General features: G+C 34.0%; 1 protein-coding gene across 1 annotated transcript in view; it reads left to right on the top strand.

Annotated features, from left to right (window-relative positions):
* Positions 1-16,197, top strand: part of LOC143238861 (protein turtle-like) — a 103,253-nt gene that overhangs the window by 68,599 nt on the left and 18,457 nt on the right. The window contains exons 9-10 of the mRNA XM_076479443.1: positions 4,084-4,383; positions 7,020-7,143. Of these exons, the coding sequence (XP_076335558.1) occupies positions 4,084-4,383; positions 7,020-7,143 (424 nt within the window). The remainder of the gene's footprint in view (positions 1-4,083; positions 4,384-7,019; positions 7,144-16,197) is intronic.

Genomic DNA, 16,197 nt, shown 5'->3' with positions numbered 1-16,197 from the left:
GGCACTTGTGGACCAAAATTAGATCACGCCGATTAGAAATAAGAAGTTTACGGACAAAAACGGATTTACTGTCACTGTTTTCAGCTTTAAATGGGTCAAGAATAGAGTTTAAAAGTCACATAATACTGTATAATAATGATGTTTAAAGTCTCATAATATTGTAGAATAATGATGTTTCGGATGTATATAAATGGATTAGGCTTACAATACTCTCCTTCAGTTACATCCTATTGTATTGTAGATACATATTTGATTTACAAGAGAACGAAGCTCTGGGAGAGTTTGTTTTGTTTTTGAATTTCGCGCAAAGCTACTTGATGGCTATCTGCTCTAGCCGTCCCTAATTTAGCAGTGTAAGACTAGAAAAAGGCAGCTAGTCATCACCACCCACCGTCAACTCTTGTGCTGCTCTTTTACCAACGAATAGTGGGATGCAATTGTCACAACTACTACATCCAAGTTTAAAGCCAGCCTAAACACTTTTCGTGTTATCAAGTTGGGGTAACACAAATGCCAATGGCGTAACTAAGGATAGTTTCTATTACTTTCACATTGTGTGTATTTTGCTGCTCGTTCAAAAATAAGCCCCGAAGACAAAATGTCCGTATTTGGAAACCGTTCGAGTTATCGGGTTTCTTGTCTGGTGATATAAAGTTTACACTGTTTTCTCATGTGCTATAAGATTATATTTGTTCTTCTTATTTGTCAGGTATACTGCTGTTTTTCTATAAGAAAAACTAATACCTTTCAGAAAACTATTATTCATTATCTCCATCAAAAACACATTGTTATATCATGTAAAATAAAACACACACTAAATTTTGTATTTAGAAACGGCTGGTATAGATAGAGAAAGCACTAGTAGAGGAGCGAACAAACCTGACGATGACCGAAGAAGGTCGAAACGTTGTTCGCTCCTCTACATAGTGCTTTCTCCATCCATACCAGCCGTTTTTAAATATATAATTATCTCTACAAGTGGGTTTTCTCGTCATCACGAACACTAAATTTTGGTTTGTTTTGAATTTCGCGCAAAGCCACACGAGGGTTATCTGAGCTTGCAGTATAAGAATTAGAGGGAAGGCAGTTAGTAATCATCACCCACCGCCAACTCTTGGGTTACTCTTTTACCAACAAATAATGGGATTGCCTGTCACATTGTAACGCTACCACGGCTGAAAGGGCGAGCGTGTTTGGTGCGACGGGAATTTGAACCCGTGACTCTCAGATTACGTGTATGATACTTTAATCATCTAGCCATGTTAGGCCTCATTAAATTGTGTTAAAGAAATCTAAAATTCGTTCTCAAGCATAATTATGAGAATAATTGAAGATTTAATGTAATCAGTTTATTAAAACTTAATGAAATATTATCTTATATTATTTTATAAATTTATGCAAAAAATGACTATTAACAATAACTGGGAAACTCAAGTTATTTTTATGGTATATAATACATGAAGTAACCAAAATATACCCACTTTAAATAATTTCTTAAAATTATTTGTTTTTGTGTATTCGAAAAGTATTTTTGTTAATAAGTTACTGATCACTAGGTGAGTCACAACATATGATTAAATATTGTATTTAAAGTTCTAAAATTCAGGTAAAGCTAGAAGATTTTAAAAGAGTATAACATTAAATTTTTAATGAAATACGATTTCTTAAAGTTTATAAGTGCATTTCATTCAGAAGTCCTAAAATATTTCATATAAATTCAGTTTCATATGTCACGTGGTTGAAAATAAAAATTTCAAGCAAAAGTCTTGTGCTAAACTCTGCAAAAATTCATGTGATATTATTGATTTTTGAATTGTATAGGAACAGCCACTCACACATATATTAGATTTATTTTTTTAAACTGATTTTTGTGTCGTATTGAAAGCGTACATTGAATTAACTAAAGCATATTAATCTCTTATTTTTTAGCAAACTTTGAAAGGAATAAAAAATTATATGATACGAAGGTGTGTTATTTAGAATGATATTCATTGGCTGAGAGAAGAGAGAACCAAATCTCTAGCTTAACAGTACTACATCAAATTTTTTGTTGGAGAGAATTCAGAAAGGGAAGACTCGTAACTTTATAAAGTCACTCATGCATCTGTGAAACAACTTAAAAAACAATTAATTCTTCAGTTGTATCAAATTACATGGTGGAAATGAATACTGCTCGGTTTTGAAACCTGTTTTTGTTGTTTATAAATCTCAATGTTATTAACCTGCTGAACACATTTTTTTAAACCAAATATCGTCCTTATTTAGTCTCACTAAGATTGGTATTAACTGCAAATTTGACTACCTTGTGACATTACAGGAAGAATGTATGTACGTCTTACACAAACCAAACTAGGTTGTACGTCTTACACAAACCAAACTAGGTTGTATTCATAACAGGAAGAATGTATGTACGTCATACACAAACCAAACTAGGTTGTATTCATAACAGAAAGAATGTATGCACGTCTTACACAAACCAAACTAGGTTGTATTCATAACAGGAAGAATGTATGCACGTCTTACACAAATCAAACTAGGTTGTATTCCGTCTGCATGCATGTTGGATAGTGTTTATTAACTATATTTTAACTCTTTAATTTCATGTTTCTGTAAATCATCAGATGTTTATATCATTACATAAAGACGATATAAATAAATCTGTGTATAACTAGGTTCCTGAATATCAAAACCGTCCTTAAATCTTAAAATTATGGCAAGGATTCAGTTTGAGAAAGGGGTGAACAACGGTTTGATACACTACTTCCAAATGGGGTGTTCGAGAATTGTTGTATTTCCTGTTGCAGGGTAGGTGCAAGTGTGAGCCGCTGCCATAAGAAGTTATCTTTTTAGTGTAGTCTAAAGTGGCATGGGAAAACAACGGATTCCCAAACTAATAGAAAACACACTTGGATCCGTGAAGAAAAGTATGAAGAACGATCCATGTTAAATGGATGTTACTGTTGTAGGATAGGTGCAAGTGTGATCCATTCCCATCAGATGTTAGCTTTTAGCATAGGCTACTGTGACATAGTGACTAGATGGAACCCACTCCACGTCAATAGTAGTGGGGCACACACACGATATCATATATTCCTACCTTTTGGAACATTTTATTTCTGATAAAACTACGTTTGCACATAGATTAAAATCCCCATAGTTTGACGGCTATCACTCCAATATATTTTGCTGAACCAACTAAAAGCTACGATAAAATACTGCAATATATTTTGTTAGGGTGTGAAGTGCTATTTGGGCAACTTGGCGGAAACAGTTAGTGATATACGAGGGGACATTCAATGGTGTTCGATACATCACAAATCGGACATAGCAGTGCTTTCATGCAAGATAGGGACCGTACTATTTCAGTCCATGTCACAAAATGATGCATTTCAGGAGGTCTCTACTACTTTCTCGTGGCCAATCGACGAATAGAAACTTTATGGAACATTTGCGGTTTATGACTGATCGTTCGTTCCCTGAAAACAGTTTATAGGGATTATCTCAACCAAGTCTTTCACCACCACTGAGATGCAACCTCATAGACCAACATTTCGTATACTGTAAACACGATGTTCAGCTGTTTCTGCATAAAGTATTGCAAAGCGTAGATATACTCAATATTAATGACAAACTTATATACGTTTCATATTTATTTGATAAAACGGCATTCATTCTGCTGGGGGACCTATTTACTTGTTGGTAGGTTGTGTGGAACTGATAAAATTTATTATGATTGATTTCATTTAAGGCTCATCCATGTACATACAATACAGAATGGTCTGAGTAAAAACGCAAGCTTGTTGCCACTTTTGCTGGAAACCAAGATGATTTGCCAACTTAAGCATTTTACATCACTATCTAGAAATGTTTTGCATCACTATCTAGAAATGCAAAACAATCGTTGCCTTTTACAGAAACAAAATTATTTGACAAAATGCTGCATCGTGGTCAGATTATTGTATTCTTCTCATATAAATACACGTGTACACTTTAATAATTTTCTCAGTCGTTAGCTTATTTACAATATATCAAAAATAAGCCTCGCTAAGCATCCCATTTCACCTTAATTTCTTTCCATTACAGGAGCACCAGAACAAGTTCATAATTGCACTATTTCCAACTACAGTAGTGATACTTTGAATGTGGAGTGTCGACCTGGAGACGACGGGGGTCTGGAACAACGATTCTACCTGGAGGCCTATCTGCTCGAGAACAAGGAGCTCCAAGCTAATGTCAGCAGAATTATTGAACCAGTTTTTAAGCTTTCTGGGCTAACACCTGGGAAATCCTTTGTTATACTCGTTTATTCTTTTAACGCTAAGGGCAGGAGTCCTGCTGTTGCTATAAGTGCCCAAACCCAGATCTCTGCTAGATGGCATTTAGGTGAGTTTGCAAATAAATGTAGTGTGTGTATGTATATAAGTTTTTCTTTGGATTAGAATAACGATCAAAATAAAGCAATAAATAATCGGGATACCCACATGTAGAATTGTACATTCATTTATATATAACATGCAGATCTGGTCCTAGCAGATAGGCAATGGATGTGAAAGATTTCAGATGGAGAAATCAAACGTCTTTGTCATGATTTTATTTTCAAATATTGACTATAATTTAAATATAAAGCACTCCATTCTCTGATAAAATCAATTAATTAGACAGTAAGTATGAGGTTCACGCCATGGCAGGTAATTAAAGACGAAAAACATGAAACTATCCTAATTACAGTTCCAAGTACAAACAATTCGGTGTAAGGCACAGACAAGTCTGATAAAATGAAAGTTTACTAGAAACTTTAGCAATACGTTTGTTTTGCAGAGCAGCAAAACGTATAATAAAAGCTGTTTCTGATAACATGTAAGAAAAACTGTTGGCCCCAAATTCTGTAAAGTTGAAACACTGCAGTAAAACGATAAACTGAAATAAGATTTACCATTTTAATCTATCAAAGTAGCAGTCATGCATTTACTTTATTTCATGCTATATATCGGGAAAAGCTGTATGTTAATCCTTAGTCGACTTTTAATATCTACTGCAATGTTTTTGCATTCAGTTTTTTTTATTATTATTATCGAACTCAACAAGCACGATTCACGTGCTTAAACGTTCGGTCCTTTCGTCAGTTCGTTTCGCTTTAGCACATGCATCTGAAATCTGGAACTCGCTGTCGAACAGAAGTCGTGACAGTATCTTTGTCCTTATAGTTTTTTTTATAAGTGTTACCATTTGTTACCTAGTTTCGTTCTAGAATTTGGAACTTGTCTCGCCCTGTCACGTCGTTACACGAGCATGTAGAATACTTGGAAAGTTGTATCCTTTTTTTTTTTTTTGGTAAATAAAAGTTTCACTCGAAACAAATCAATGGAAGTTTATGAGCAGGTTAAACTAACTTGAGAGTTAAATTCTAAGAAATAAAACTATTACCGTTGTTACTAAGCAAAGTGCATGATTTCTCTTTTAGACCGTTTCAAGTGTAGTGTGAGAAAATAAAATACGTGTCACAGCGAATTCTTACTAAGGGCATAGTGCGTTTCATTTCATAATTTGGTTTTTACATGAAGTAAAAAATACGCATCATGAACTTTAAATATTTTACAAGTTTTTATTATTGACTGTCATTAGTCTTAAAGTAGTCGTTAATTATATAATTGTTGAGTGTCATTAGTCTTAAAGTAGTCGTTAATTATATATTTATTGACTGTCATTAGTCTTAAAGTAGTCGTTAATTTACAGAAAATTTTATTTTAGTAATTAATTCTCCGGAGAAAGGTAATTTCTTAGACGTTTCGTTTTTTTATATTTTAATTTTTATAAGACTTTCAATGATTTCGCTTTAGGTAAAATAGCAATCTTGTGCTTATGTGTCCTTATTAGCAATACAACTGTTCTTCTTCCCTTTTGTTTCCTGTTCTCTGACACTCCGTGGTAAGCATGGTGAATTATAATTCAGAGGTTGAAATTCCCATCGTAGACACATCGCAGATAACCGATTTCTGGTATTAAGTAACAAACGCTGGTTTAAAAAAAAACTCTGTTTAAATATTCACAGAATATTACATTTTATTGACACCAAACTTATTCTGCTTTCCTGTTTACAAATTGTTGTTCATTTTAGTTAGGTTTCTGTTTCTAATGAAGTTCTTTCTCGCAAAGAAACAAATATCTTAATATGATACTTCTCAGTTCATCTGCGTCAAGCTCGATATTTTCAAGATATAATTTTTTGTCGTTCTTGTTTAGCAAAGCTGTAAAGTTTTCGAAGTTCTAACCAGTATCAGTTTAACAATAATTGTAAAATTAAGTTTTTATTCTCATATTACTCTTTTACTTTTCCTGAAGTTTTTTTTTAATAATGTTAATATAATTTTCTTAAATATATTTTTTTCTCTTTTTTACACTGACTGGATGTTAAGTTCGTTGTGTATTTTTTTCGCGTATGGTATATTATAGCTGGTGTGTGAATGCCTGTTTTTGGTTTTCTACACTGACTGGGCGTTAAGTTCGTTGTATATTTTTACAGGTGTAATATTTCACAGCTAGTGTATAAATATCTTTTTTTTTACACTGACTGGGTAAATCAGTTGTGTAAAAAAAAAGCGGATCGTGTATATTCATATTTTTTTTTACTGGAAGCATAAACTGTCTCATATCACATACGATAAAATATAGATAAGTCATATGACGAACTCTTAACATTCTTTCAATGGCAGCTAAATTGTGAACACGCGAGTAATACATTATAAGTAATTTTACCAAATCACACTCTGCACTTATCCAGTTAGAATTTATTGTTTCAAAGTAATAATATTTCCAGTATGTAAAACACCAAAAACGATTCAATGCACAGGTTCTATATAAATCTGCCAATGTATTTTATGTTTTGAAGTTCCATAAAACAGTCACTGTTAAAGTAGGAGGAAAATATTTTCATTGTATTTGTACTTTTTAAAAATAAATATTAGTACTGTACTAAGTAATCATCATATAATAAACATAAACAGCAGTCTTTGTGCTAACAGATTACCCAACCACTTTGAAGCCTCATCTAGGCATACTGGTGGGGGTTGTGGCAGCTTTAGTTCTTCTTGCTTTGATTATTGTATTATTGATACGGATGAAAGGGGAGAGAGAAGAAAGCGAAAAGGTAAGAATTAACAGTTTTTCATGATTTTGTTTAGTAACAAAAAATCTTATCATCATTAAAACACAGATTATGGATTGTATTGTGCTCTTTCCTAATAATGTTAAATTTAGGCTCATCTTGTCTGCAAGAAATATGTTAAACATAAATTTATTTCCAGGCTTTTGTTTTATTCCAAAGTTGGCCACAAACTAAATTTTTAGTTCAATCTAGGTCATAGGTTCGAATCCCCTTCCCACCAAACATGCTCGTCTTTTCAGCCATTGGGGCGTAACAACGCGACGTAGAATACCACTATTCGTTGGTAGAAAATTAATCCAAGAGTTGGAGGTGGGTGGTGATAACTAGCTTCCTTCGCTCTAATCCTTTCCTGCTAAATTAGGTATGACTCGTGCAGATAGCCCTAGTGTGGCTTTGCACGAAAGCCAAAACAAGTTCAGTCATAATTTTATACAATCCTCACTTCAACGTGGCAAAGTAAACAATTAGCCAATGACTTTCAAATCTAGTTACGTCATCCGTTTAGCTTTGGTTTTGTTTTAATGTGACAATTTATATTTCCTGTTTAGAAAATGAGGAATAACTCAGTTGTTTGTTTCGTAGATGAAATTTAAGAAGTAGATAAATTGATCAAAATACACGCTCTTCACACATGAAAATCTTAAGTAAATTTAAAAAAGTTGACTAAACAATAGTTTCTAGTGAAAAGTAATTAGTCATGTTTCATTGAATGAATTCACTAGCTTTGTTAGCATAAAAAACGAAATAAACCGGATAAAAATAAGAAAATTTTAAGGTGAAAATAAAGTTAACTTGTTCATTGTGAACAGGACGAATGAAGTAACTTATGAAGATGTAATAACGAATTGTGTTAATGCATTATGAAATATGAGAAATACAATAACTTGAACAAACGTACAGCTATAGAAATAAAGATGAAAAGTCTGCTTGCTCGATGCACGTGGGAATAATGTAGTTTGTGAAAAGTTAACTGTAGGAGTAAAACGGTTGGAATGAACACAATAGTTAAAGGCGAAAGATTGCGTAGGCTTAACAATTAGAATAGAACAACTCGTGGATATTCAATAGTAGCGGTAAAACGTTTTGCCACCTTAAGTAATGTGAACCAGCAGCAGGTAATAAGTTTCTAGAACTTATTATTGGAAACTTATGTTGGAATTTTCATGCAAAGCTTTACATAGAGCTATCTCTACATAGTCGTCATTAATTATAAACTTGTTGAGTTTAGTAAAGTTTGGTTTTTCAATTTCACGCAAAGTTACACGAGGATTATCTGATTTAGCAGTGAAAGACTAGAGGGAAGGCAACTAGTCATCACCACCCACTGGCAACTCTTGGGCTACTCTTTCACCAGCGAATAGTGGGATTGATTGTATCATTTGCATGCTCCCACAGCTGAAAGGACGAGCATGTTTGGTAAGACGGAACGTGAGAGAAGGAAGCTAGTCAAGTACACTGTCTGCCAAGTCTCGAGCTACTCTTGTCTAACTAAATAGTGGGATTCCTTCGTCACTATTCTGAATACTCTAAAGGGCGGAGCGCGTTTCTACAGTAACAACACGTTTACTCGAGATAAGGAATCTGTGAAATATTCAGCGAACTTACTACTAATCTCTAGAATAAAGCATGACAGATGAAAATATTAAGTGAAACATAGTTTAATTGAAACGACTCCATACTATCCTTGTTTTAACGAGTTTTTCCTACGACTCTGACACTAGAGCATTAATGAGATATTGCATTTAAAAATCTGTCGTTTTAAGTTCGGCTAATATTACAGAAAGTGTTAAACATTTTTTTCTAACAAACAGCTAAAATTAATTGTAACTTGTAAGTACACTTAACAACGCAGGTGGTTTAGAATGTTTAAGTTACGGATATGTATATATAGGATAGCAATTTAAAGGGCATTTTGCAAATATAGTTGGTGTATATCTTTAAATAATTTACGTTGAGTAACCAGTAAAATATTCATCTGACAAATAGTTCCATATTAGGATACGAGACATCTAACATCATCTGAATGTTTCACTGTATCTGATTTTTCGGCTGTTTTGGTTTATAAGTAAAAAAAAATAATACAACTGTAAAAAAAAAGAGACTGAAAATAGAGTATTTTTTTACCACAGTGGATCAGTGTTAAGTCTGAGGGCTCATACCACTAAAAACCGGTTTTAGATACTAGTGATGGACATAGGAAAAGATAGCCTATTGTACTTAAGCTTTGTACTTAACAACAAACAAAGCAATAAATACGATGTTTTTCATCTTTTACTTGTCTACAATACTGTAAAGATTTGTATGTTACCGAAAAAGAGAGGAAGAAAAAACAAAACTTTAAAACGTGACAACCTTTTGGTATTTTATGCTATGGTTTTTAGCTTGTTCACAGTGCTGTAAATATTTTATCTTAGTTTTGAAAGCGGAAAAAAAAGGTGTCTGCCGCTGAGTTGAACAAATCAAAGCTAAAAATGCAATGTTATTGTTATGTAGTAATTTTTCCATTCATTACTGGAACTGGTCAGTTTAGTTAGTTATCACCATTAGATTCCGTCTAGGAACATCGGGCCGCAATCGCTTGCGGATTCTTCAACAAGTATTTAAGTGAGTAGGTTGTTAGCCCACTGCACCGAGCCGTCTCTAATTTAGCAGGAAAGGCAGCTAGTTATCACCACCTACAGCCAACTCTTGAGCTACTCTTTTACCAACGCATAGTGGGATTAGCCGTAACATTATAACGCCCCCACGGCTGGGAAGGAGAGCATGTTTGGCGCGAACGCGGCGCGAACCCGCGACCCTCGGATTACTAGTCGCACGCCCTACGCGCTTGGCTATGCCAGGCCACTGGAACTGGTAATTTTATATAATTAATCAATAATTATGTCTTTTAATATTCTCGGAACTTATAAAGTGATAATTTTATATTATTTTAAGTTCACAATGACCTATAGAAACTGGTTTTTAATGAATATATACAGCTTTTAAATTGAAAAGGAATGCATAGCTTTCTTCTATCTTGATAACCAGAAACACAATTTTAAGAAAATAAAAGGTTTGAGGCTGCTTGAGCGGGTAATGAAGAACTTTGTTATGGAAGCTATGACGTTTGGACAATAATTTGTCACTCTCAGGTACAATCAGTTTACAAAGATACATGAGTATATAGAATATATGTTTGTAGAATAGAACATTGCTTCACAATCTAATATAAATATCTTGGCCCATGGGTGTTTATTTAGGGTGGAGCTGCTTTCTTTAATTAAGATACTTTTCTATTTTGCATTTATTGATGTTAGGTTATTTTTTAAAATTACAGTGTTTCGTATGGACGTACTGTGTTTTATTGAGTTACAACGAAGGTAAATATGGGAGGGTTTTCTATTATGTTTAGTCAGTCTGGTTTTCAGTATCGTACTTGTTTCACCGATGTAAAATTCTGGACAGTTATTGCGTCTTATTTTACAAATGATTCTGGAACTGTGTGTCGCTAGGAATTTTATGTTTGATGTTTAGTTTTCTTCAAGTTTTATCTTTGAGCTGATTTCAGGGATTAATGGTAAACTGGAGTGTAATGTTGTGTTGTTGTTTGGTGTGTTAATGTCAGCTTTGTTTGTGAGTTGAATTTTGTGTTTTTTTTTTGTTCTAGTGGTTGTGTGGAAATTATTTCGACAATTGTTTGTGAATGAAGGAAGGTTTTATAATGTTCAGTTATTCATCTGTATACTCAACTGAACAAAGTCTTGAGCTGTGTGTAGAAGATTGTTTAGCATAAAACTTTTTTGTTTGGATTAATAGTTGGAATTGTGAGTGATTTGTCGGTGAATTTTGGTTTTGAAATATGCGTCGGATCTGATAATGTTGAGGTTAAGAAAAGACAACTGTTTGCGTTTTCTCGTATTCAAAGGTGGGTTGAATGTTAGAGTGAATGGAATTTATGTGTTCATAAAACGTGTTTATGTGTTCCATAGAAGTGTCCGGCGAAGGTGTCGTCGACATATTCGTGCCAGTAAATGGGTACATTGTGGATTGTATGACAAATGTTAGCAAATCGATTAAAAATATGTTGGCGAAAACATGCAATATAGTTTTGCCTATTGGAAGAAAGTTTTGTTGTTGTGAATTCTAGAAAGGAAACGAAAAATTTGTTGAGTATGTGAATTAAACAACTAGGAATTATTACTGTAGAAATAAAGTGTAACATCACAGGATGTGAGTTAAATAACTTGGGGTCATTACTGTAGAAATCAAGTGTAACATTATAGTCTTCTTTGACTGTAACTTCGGTAAAAAGTGATACAACATCAAAATTCGCTATTAAGGCTTTGGATTTTTTATTCTGAAGTTAAAAACATCTTTAAGAAACCTTGAAATGAGGACCCAGGATATGCATTTACCGAGATTATAGTTAAAGGAGTCATAAGTGAATTGTGTAGGTCGCACTGGGGATTTTAGTTTGTGTGGTTTGCAAACGTTATAGAGTTGTGGTGCGCGTGAGTCAGAGCACCTTAAATAAAAATAAAGATTGTTAGTAATCAACTTTTCTTACTTCATTTATAACGGGGTTTTGTTGGATTGTTTAAGATGGACTTACATTTCTTATTGTCTCAAAGGATGTTGTTCATTGTGTTGATGTATTCTGATAAATCTTGTCGTACATTTATAATAAAGTTTTCAATACCCAAACCTGTTATTTTCTAAACAAAACTATGTTACATGTTATTAATGTTTAATTCGTGACGACGATTACTCGATATTGTGTAAGTCTTCACATTTGTCTTGTTATTCTACGTATATATATTTTCACTATGCTCCCTTACTTCTGTAAGGATCCCTTAGCCGTACAACTATCTCCAAACTTCGCGACTCATATGTCAAAATTATCAAAAAAACACTGCAAATAAATATCACAGCATTGTTATACAAGTTGAATTCATTACCCTGTAATTCATGTGTTAGAAGTTTTATCTTAGAGTCCGTGTATGGAGGTCTATTAGCCAACTGGATATTAGTAAGAAGGTCTGTTGGTTGGCTGGGTAAAGGTAACTGTATGGAGGCCATGGACTTGCTAGATTACATCCATTAGGCTTATCCCAGCTGCAAGCAGAGGTGCCACTCAAAGTCATTTCTAAAACAGGTGCATCTAGCTGTATTAACACTTTTACTTGCGCCCTTTGGTCACTAGTTCTGAACAGTTGTCTAGGACAGTGGACACTTTTGTCCAGTTAAGTTGCAGCTAAGTAATTTATCTTCCAGGCAGATATGTCGGCAGTCATTCCTGTAGCCACATCTTTGTCTGGCAAATTTGAAGAGTTTCATGATATTTCTTGCTCGGGATAACATCTTCAGACCCTTATTGGTTTTAGCAAACATCTAAAAGCGTCATTAATTGCTGCTTCAGGAGTGATGATCAGGGAACATACAAACCTTTCAACTTCGCTGAAGACTCCTTTATGGCAAATTTAGCTTACAAGGAGAGTTTCAATCATCCTAAGAGGTGGAAGAAGGCTTTCCTAACATTTATTGTCATGATAAAAACTGACTTCGCCGCCAGTGACACAGAGGTATATCTGAGGACTTATACTGCTAGAAACCGGGTTTTGATACCCGTGGTGAGCAGAGCACAGATAGTCCTATGGGTGGGTATAGCCTTATTAAAACAACGACAACAAACTGACTGCAGAAGCTGGTATATTTTCACTTCCTATATATGTTTGCAAGATATTTACTGACTACGGAAGTAATTTGGTGTTGGACCACATCCAATTATGGCACATGAAAATGACAGACGACCACCGTGAACAAATTCTAGAATTTCACTCAATCAGTTTTATCAACGAACATCAAACCTTTGAAAAAAGAATTCTAATATTTCCATTCGCTTGTGGCACGTTTACCATTTCATCCTTATTTCGTTATCCGTAAAAGATTTCACACAGAAACGCATATATACGACTTAAGTGTTGTCAATTTTGTAGCTCGAAAGCAGGAAAAAGATTGGGGGGCAGGTACTATGAAAATAAGATAATAGACTCCTCCATAGCTGGACATATAAATACAGTTGAAGAAGGTTGTCACCGAAGAACATATACAAATCTATACTGCCGCGTCGCAAGTGTTTGAAACAACTCATTCGTATGTTCAATTGTGTAGGTTTTGTTTTGTTTTGTTTTAAATTTCGCGCAAAGCTACACGAGGGCTATCTGCGCTAGCCGTCTCTAATTTAGCAGTATAAAACTAGAGGGAAGGCAGCTAGTCATCACCACCCACCGCCAACTCTTGGGATACTCTTTTACTAACGAATAGTGGTACTGACCGTAGCATTATAACACCCACACGGCTGAAAGGGCGAGCATGTTTGGTGTGACAGGGATTCGAACCCGCGCCCCTCGAAATACGAGTCGAATGCCTTATCCACCTGGCCAAGCCGGGCAAGTACTCAATCGTACTATACAATTAAACTTCTACTATTTTATAGCACGTGGCATATCACTCTGATAAAGCTAGTGTGCCTTGAAGATATAGTGAAATAGTTGTAGATCTAACTGAAATATAGAAAACATTCACTTTGCCTCAATTTGACCTTTGTGACTTTAAGTAGCCTTCGAGGTCAAAGTCGAGAACTGCATCTTCCATCTCTTTTGGTATTTTTCCCATGCTACGAATAATTGACCTACCTGATTCTACCAATTAGTGTAATCATAGTGTCATGTAAAGGTTTTTTTTTTTTTTTGCACGGCTAATCAATCACATGGCGCATGTGCAATAAATGATAATTGTTTTTTTTAATCTGATAAAAGTACACTTGAAACTGACATTGCGATCGTTTCAGTAATTTTACAGTTGATAAGTATCTACTAATGATATTCAACAAGTTTCATTACTTCCAATAATTAACGTTAATTCTACTTATTTGTATCCTTAGTTTTACTCGTAAAAACTTTTGCAGCGTATTTATCCGTTATAGAACGGGACGCGCCATTTGTCTTAAATGCGGATGTATTTAAATTTTATTGACGTAAGAGGAAGTGTAAATGGTCAAAAATGATAAGAAACAGAAGTTATAGCACAAAATGTTAAACACAAAATGGAATCGATTCATTGTTTTTTATTAACTTAGATTTTAATCTAATAACAAAGAAAACTTACTAAATAGGTTAAGAAAAGTCTATGCCGCGGATGCGTCGAGTTTTATTCAAAACTTTCTAAGTTTGCAAAATTTTTAGTCTCGTAATTTAGTCTCTTCTACATTTTAATAATTACAGTGTTAATATGAAGTAAAATAGTCTGCCTAATGCAATTTTCTTTAAATTACTCATATTCGGGTTATTTAATCTAGTTTTTGCCTTGATCATGTTGATACTGATCGTTCCTCATTAGCAAAGACTTACAGGCATGCGCTTAATGAATTTTATCGTATAGAATTTCATAGTAGCATGTTAATCATAATTGCTGTTTCTTTGTACGCAAGTAACAGGATTTTCTTATTTATTATCATCTTGTACAGTTAATAACATGTAAGATTTTTAGTTGTTTTTTTCCCTACTTTCCAACTAGCTTTCCGAGGTTTAGAACGTGTAAATTTGTTTTAAAAATTGAATATTAAGTTAACGCAACAAGGCCTGATGCTTTACGTTCATGAGCCGTTAAGACTACGTCTTTCTTATAAAGATTTTGCTGACTTGATTTGATAGTCGAGGTTTTATGGAATTTTGTTGTGAAAAATCATTCAAAGATTGCAAGCGTTGTTAAGTTTTAGATTAATGGTGTTCATATAGGGCCATCTTTCTTAATTATATTCGCTTGAATATACAGAGACCCCAGAAATGGGAGGACTGGAACTTGTTCAGCTCAGGTTGTTTATAATTTATTATAAGCTCGGCTAAGAACAATGAAACATTTGGGAAATAAATATGTTAAGTTTCAAGTTAAATGAAACACGTTAAGTTTGTAAAAGTGAAAGCATAAATTTTTGTTCAAACAGTTAACGAAAACATCAACTATAATAAGAATGAGTCTTAATTATAACCTCATCAACTGGTCACTGCCGCTAGTTGTTTAGTTGTTTCATATCTTTTCTTGGTCGTTATATTCATTAAACGAAAAGAAAAGATCATAAACAAAATTATAGAAAGAAAGGCATTTTAAATTAAAGAATTATTCTGAATGTTACAATAATACACAGAGAAAGAATAAAAAAGTTTTAATATCAGTTGTGAGTAGATAGGATAAAAAGTTTTAATATTAGTAGTGAGTAGATAGGATAAAAAGTGTTAATATCAGTAGTGAGTAGATAGGATAAAAGTGTTAATATCAATAGGGAGTAGATAGGATTAAAAGGTTTAATATCAATAGCGAGTAGATAGGATAAAAAGTGTTAATATCAGTAGTGAGTAGATAGGATAAAAAGTTTTAATATCAATAGGGAGTATATAGGATAAAAAGTTTTAATATCAATAGCAAGTAGATAGGATAAAAAGTGTTAATATCAGTAGTGAGTAGATAGGATAAAAAGTGTTAATTTCAGTAGTGAGTAGATAGGATAAAAAGTGTTAATATCAGTAGTGAGTACATAGGATAAAAAGTGTTAATATCAGTAGTGAGTAGATAGGATAAAAGTGTTAATATCAATAGCGAATTAGAGGAAGACAACTAAAAAGTAATATGGTGCACAAGAAAAGTTAAACAAATAAAAAAAAAATCAAAATGTGTTCATGTGTTGGTTTTGAGAAAACGATTGGTTCGGTTTGTTTTTGAATTTCGCGTAAAGCTACATGAGGGCTATCTGCGCTAGCCGTCCCTAATATAGCAGTGTAAGACTAGAGGGAAGGCAGCTAGTCATCACCACCCACCGCCAACTCTTGGATTACTTTTTTACCAACGAATAGTGGTATTGGCCGTAACGTCATAACGCCCCACGGCTGAAAGGGCGGGAATGTTTGGTGTGACGGGGATTCGAACCCGCAAATTACGAATCGAGTGCCTTAACCATCTGGCCATGCCGGGCCTGGGAAAAAGGAACAGTAAGATGATTCAGG

Source organism: Tachypleus tridentatus, chromosome 13 (assembly GCF_004210375.1).
Source record: "Tachypleus tridentatus isolate NWPU-2018 chromosome 13, ASM421037v1, whole genome shotgun sequence".
Lineage (NCBI taxonomy): Eukaryota > Metazoa > Arthropoda > Merostomata > Xiphosura > Limulidae > Tachypleus > Tachypleus tridentatus.
Note: the sequence above shows the minus strand (reverse complement) of the source record. Positions and strands in the feature narration are given on the sequence as shown.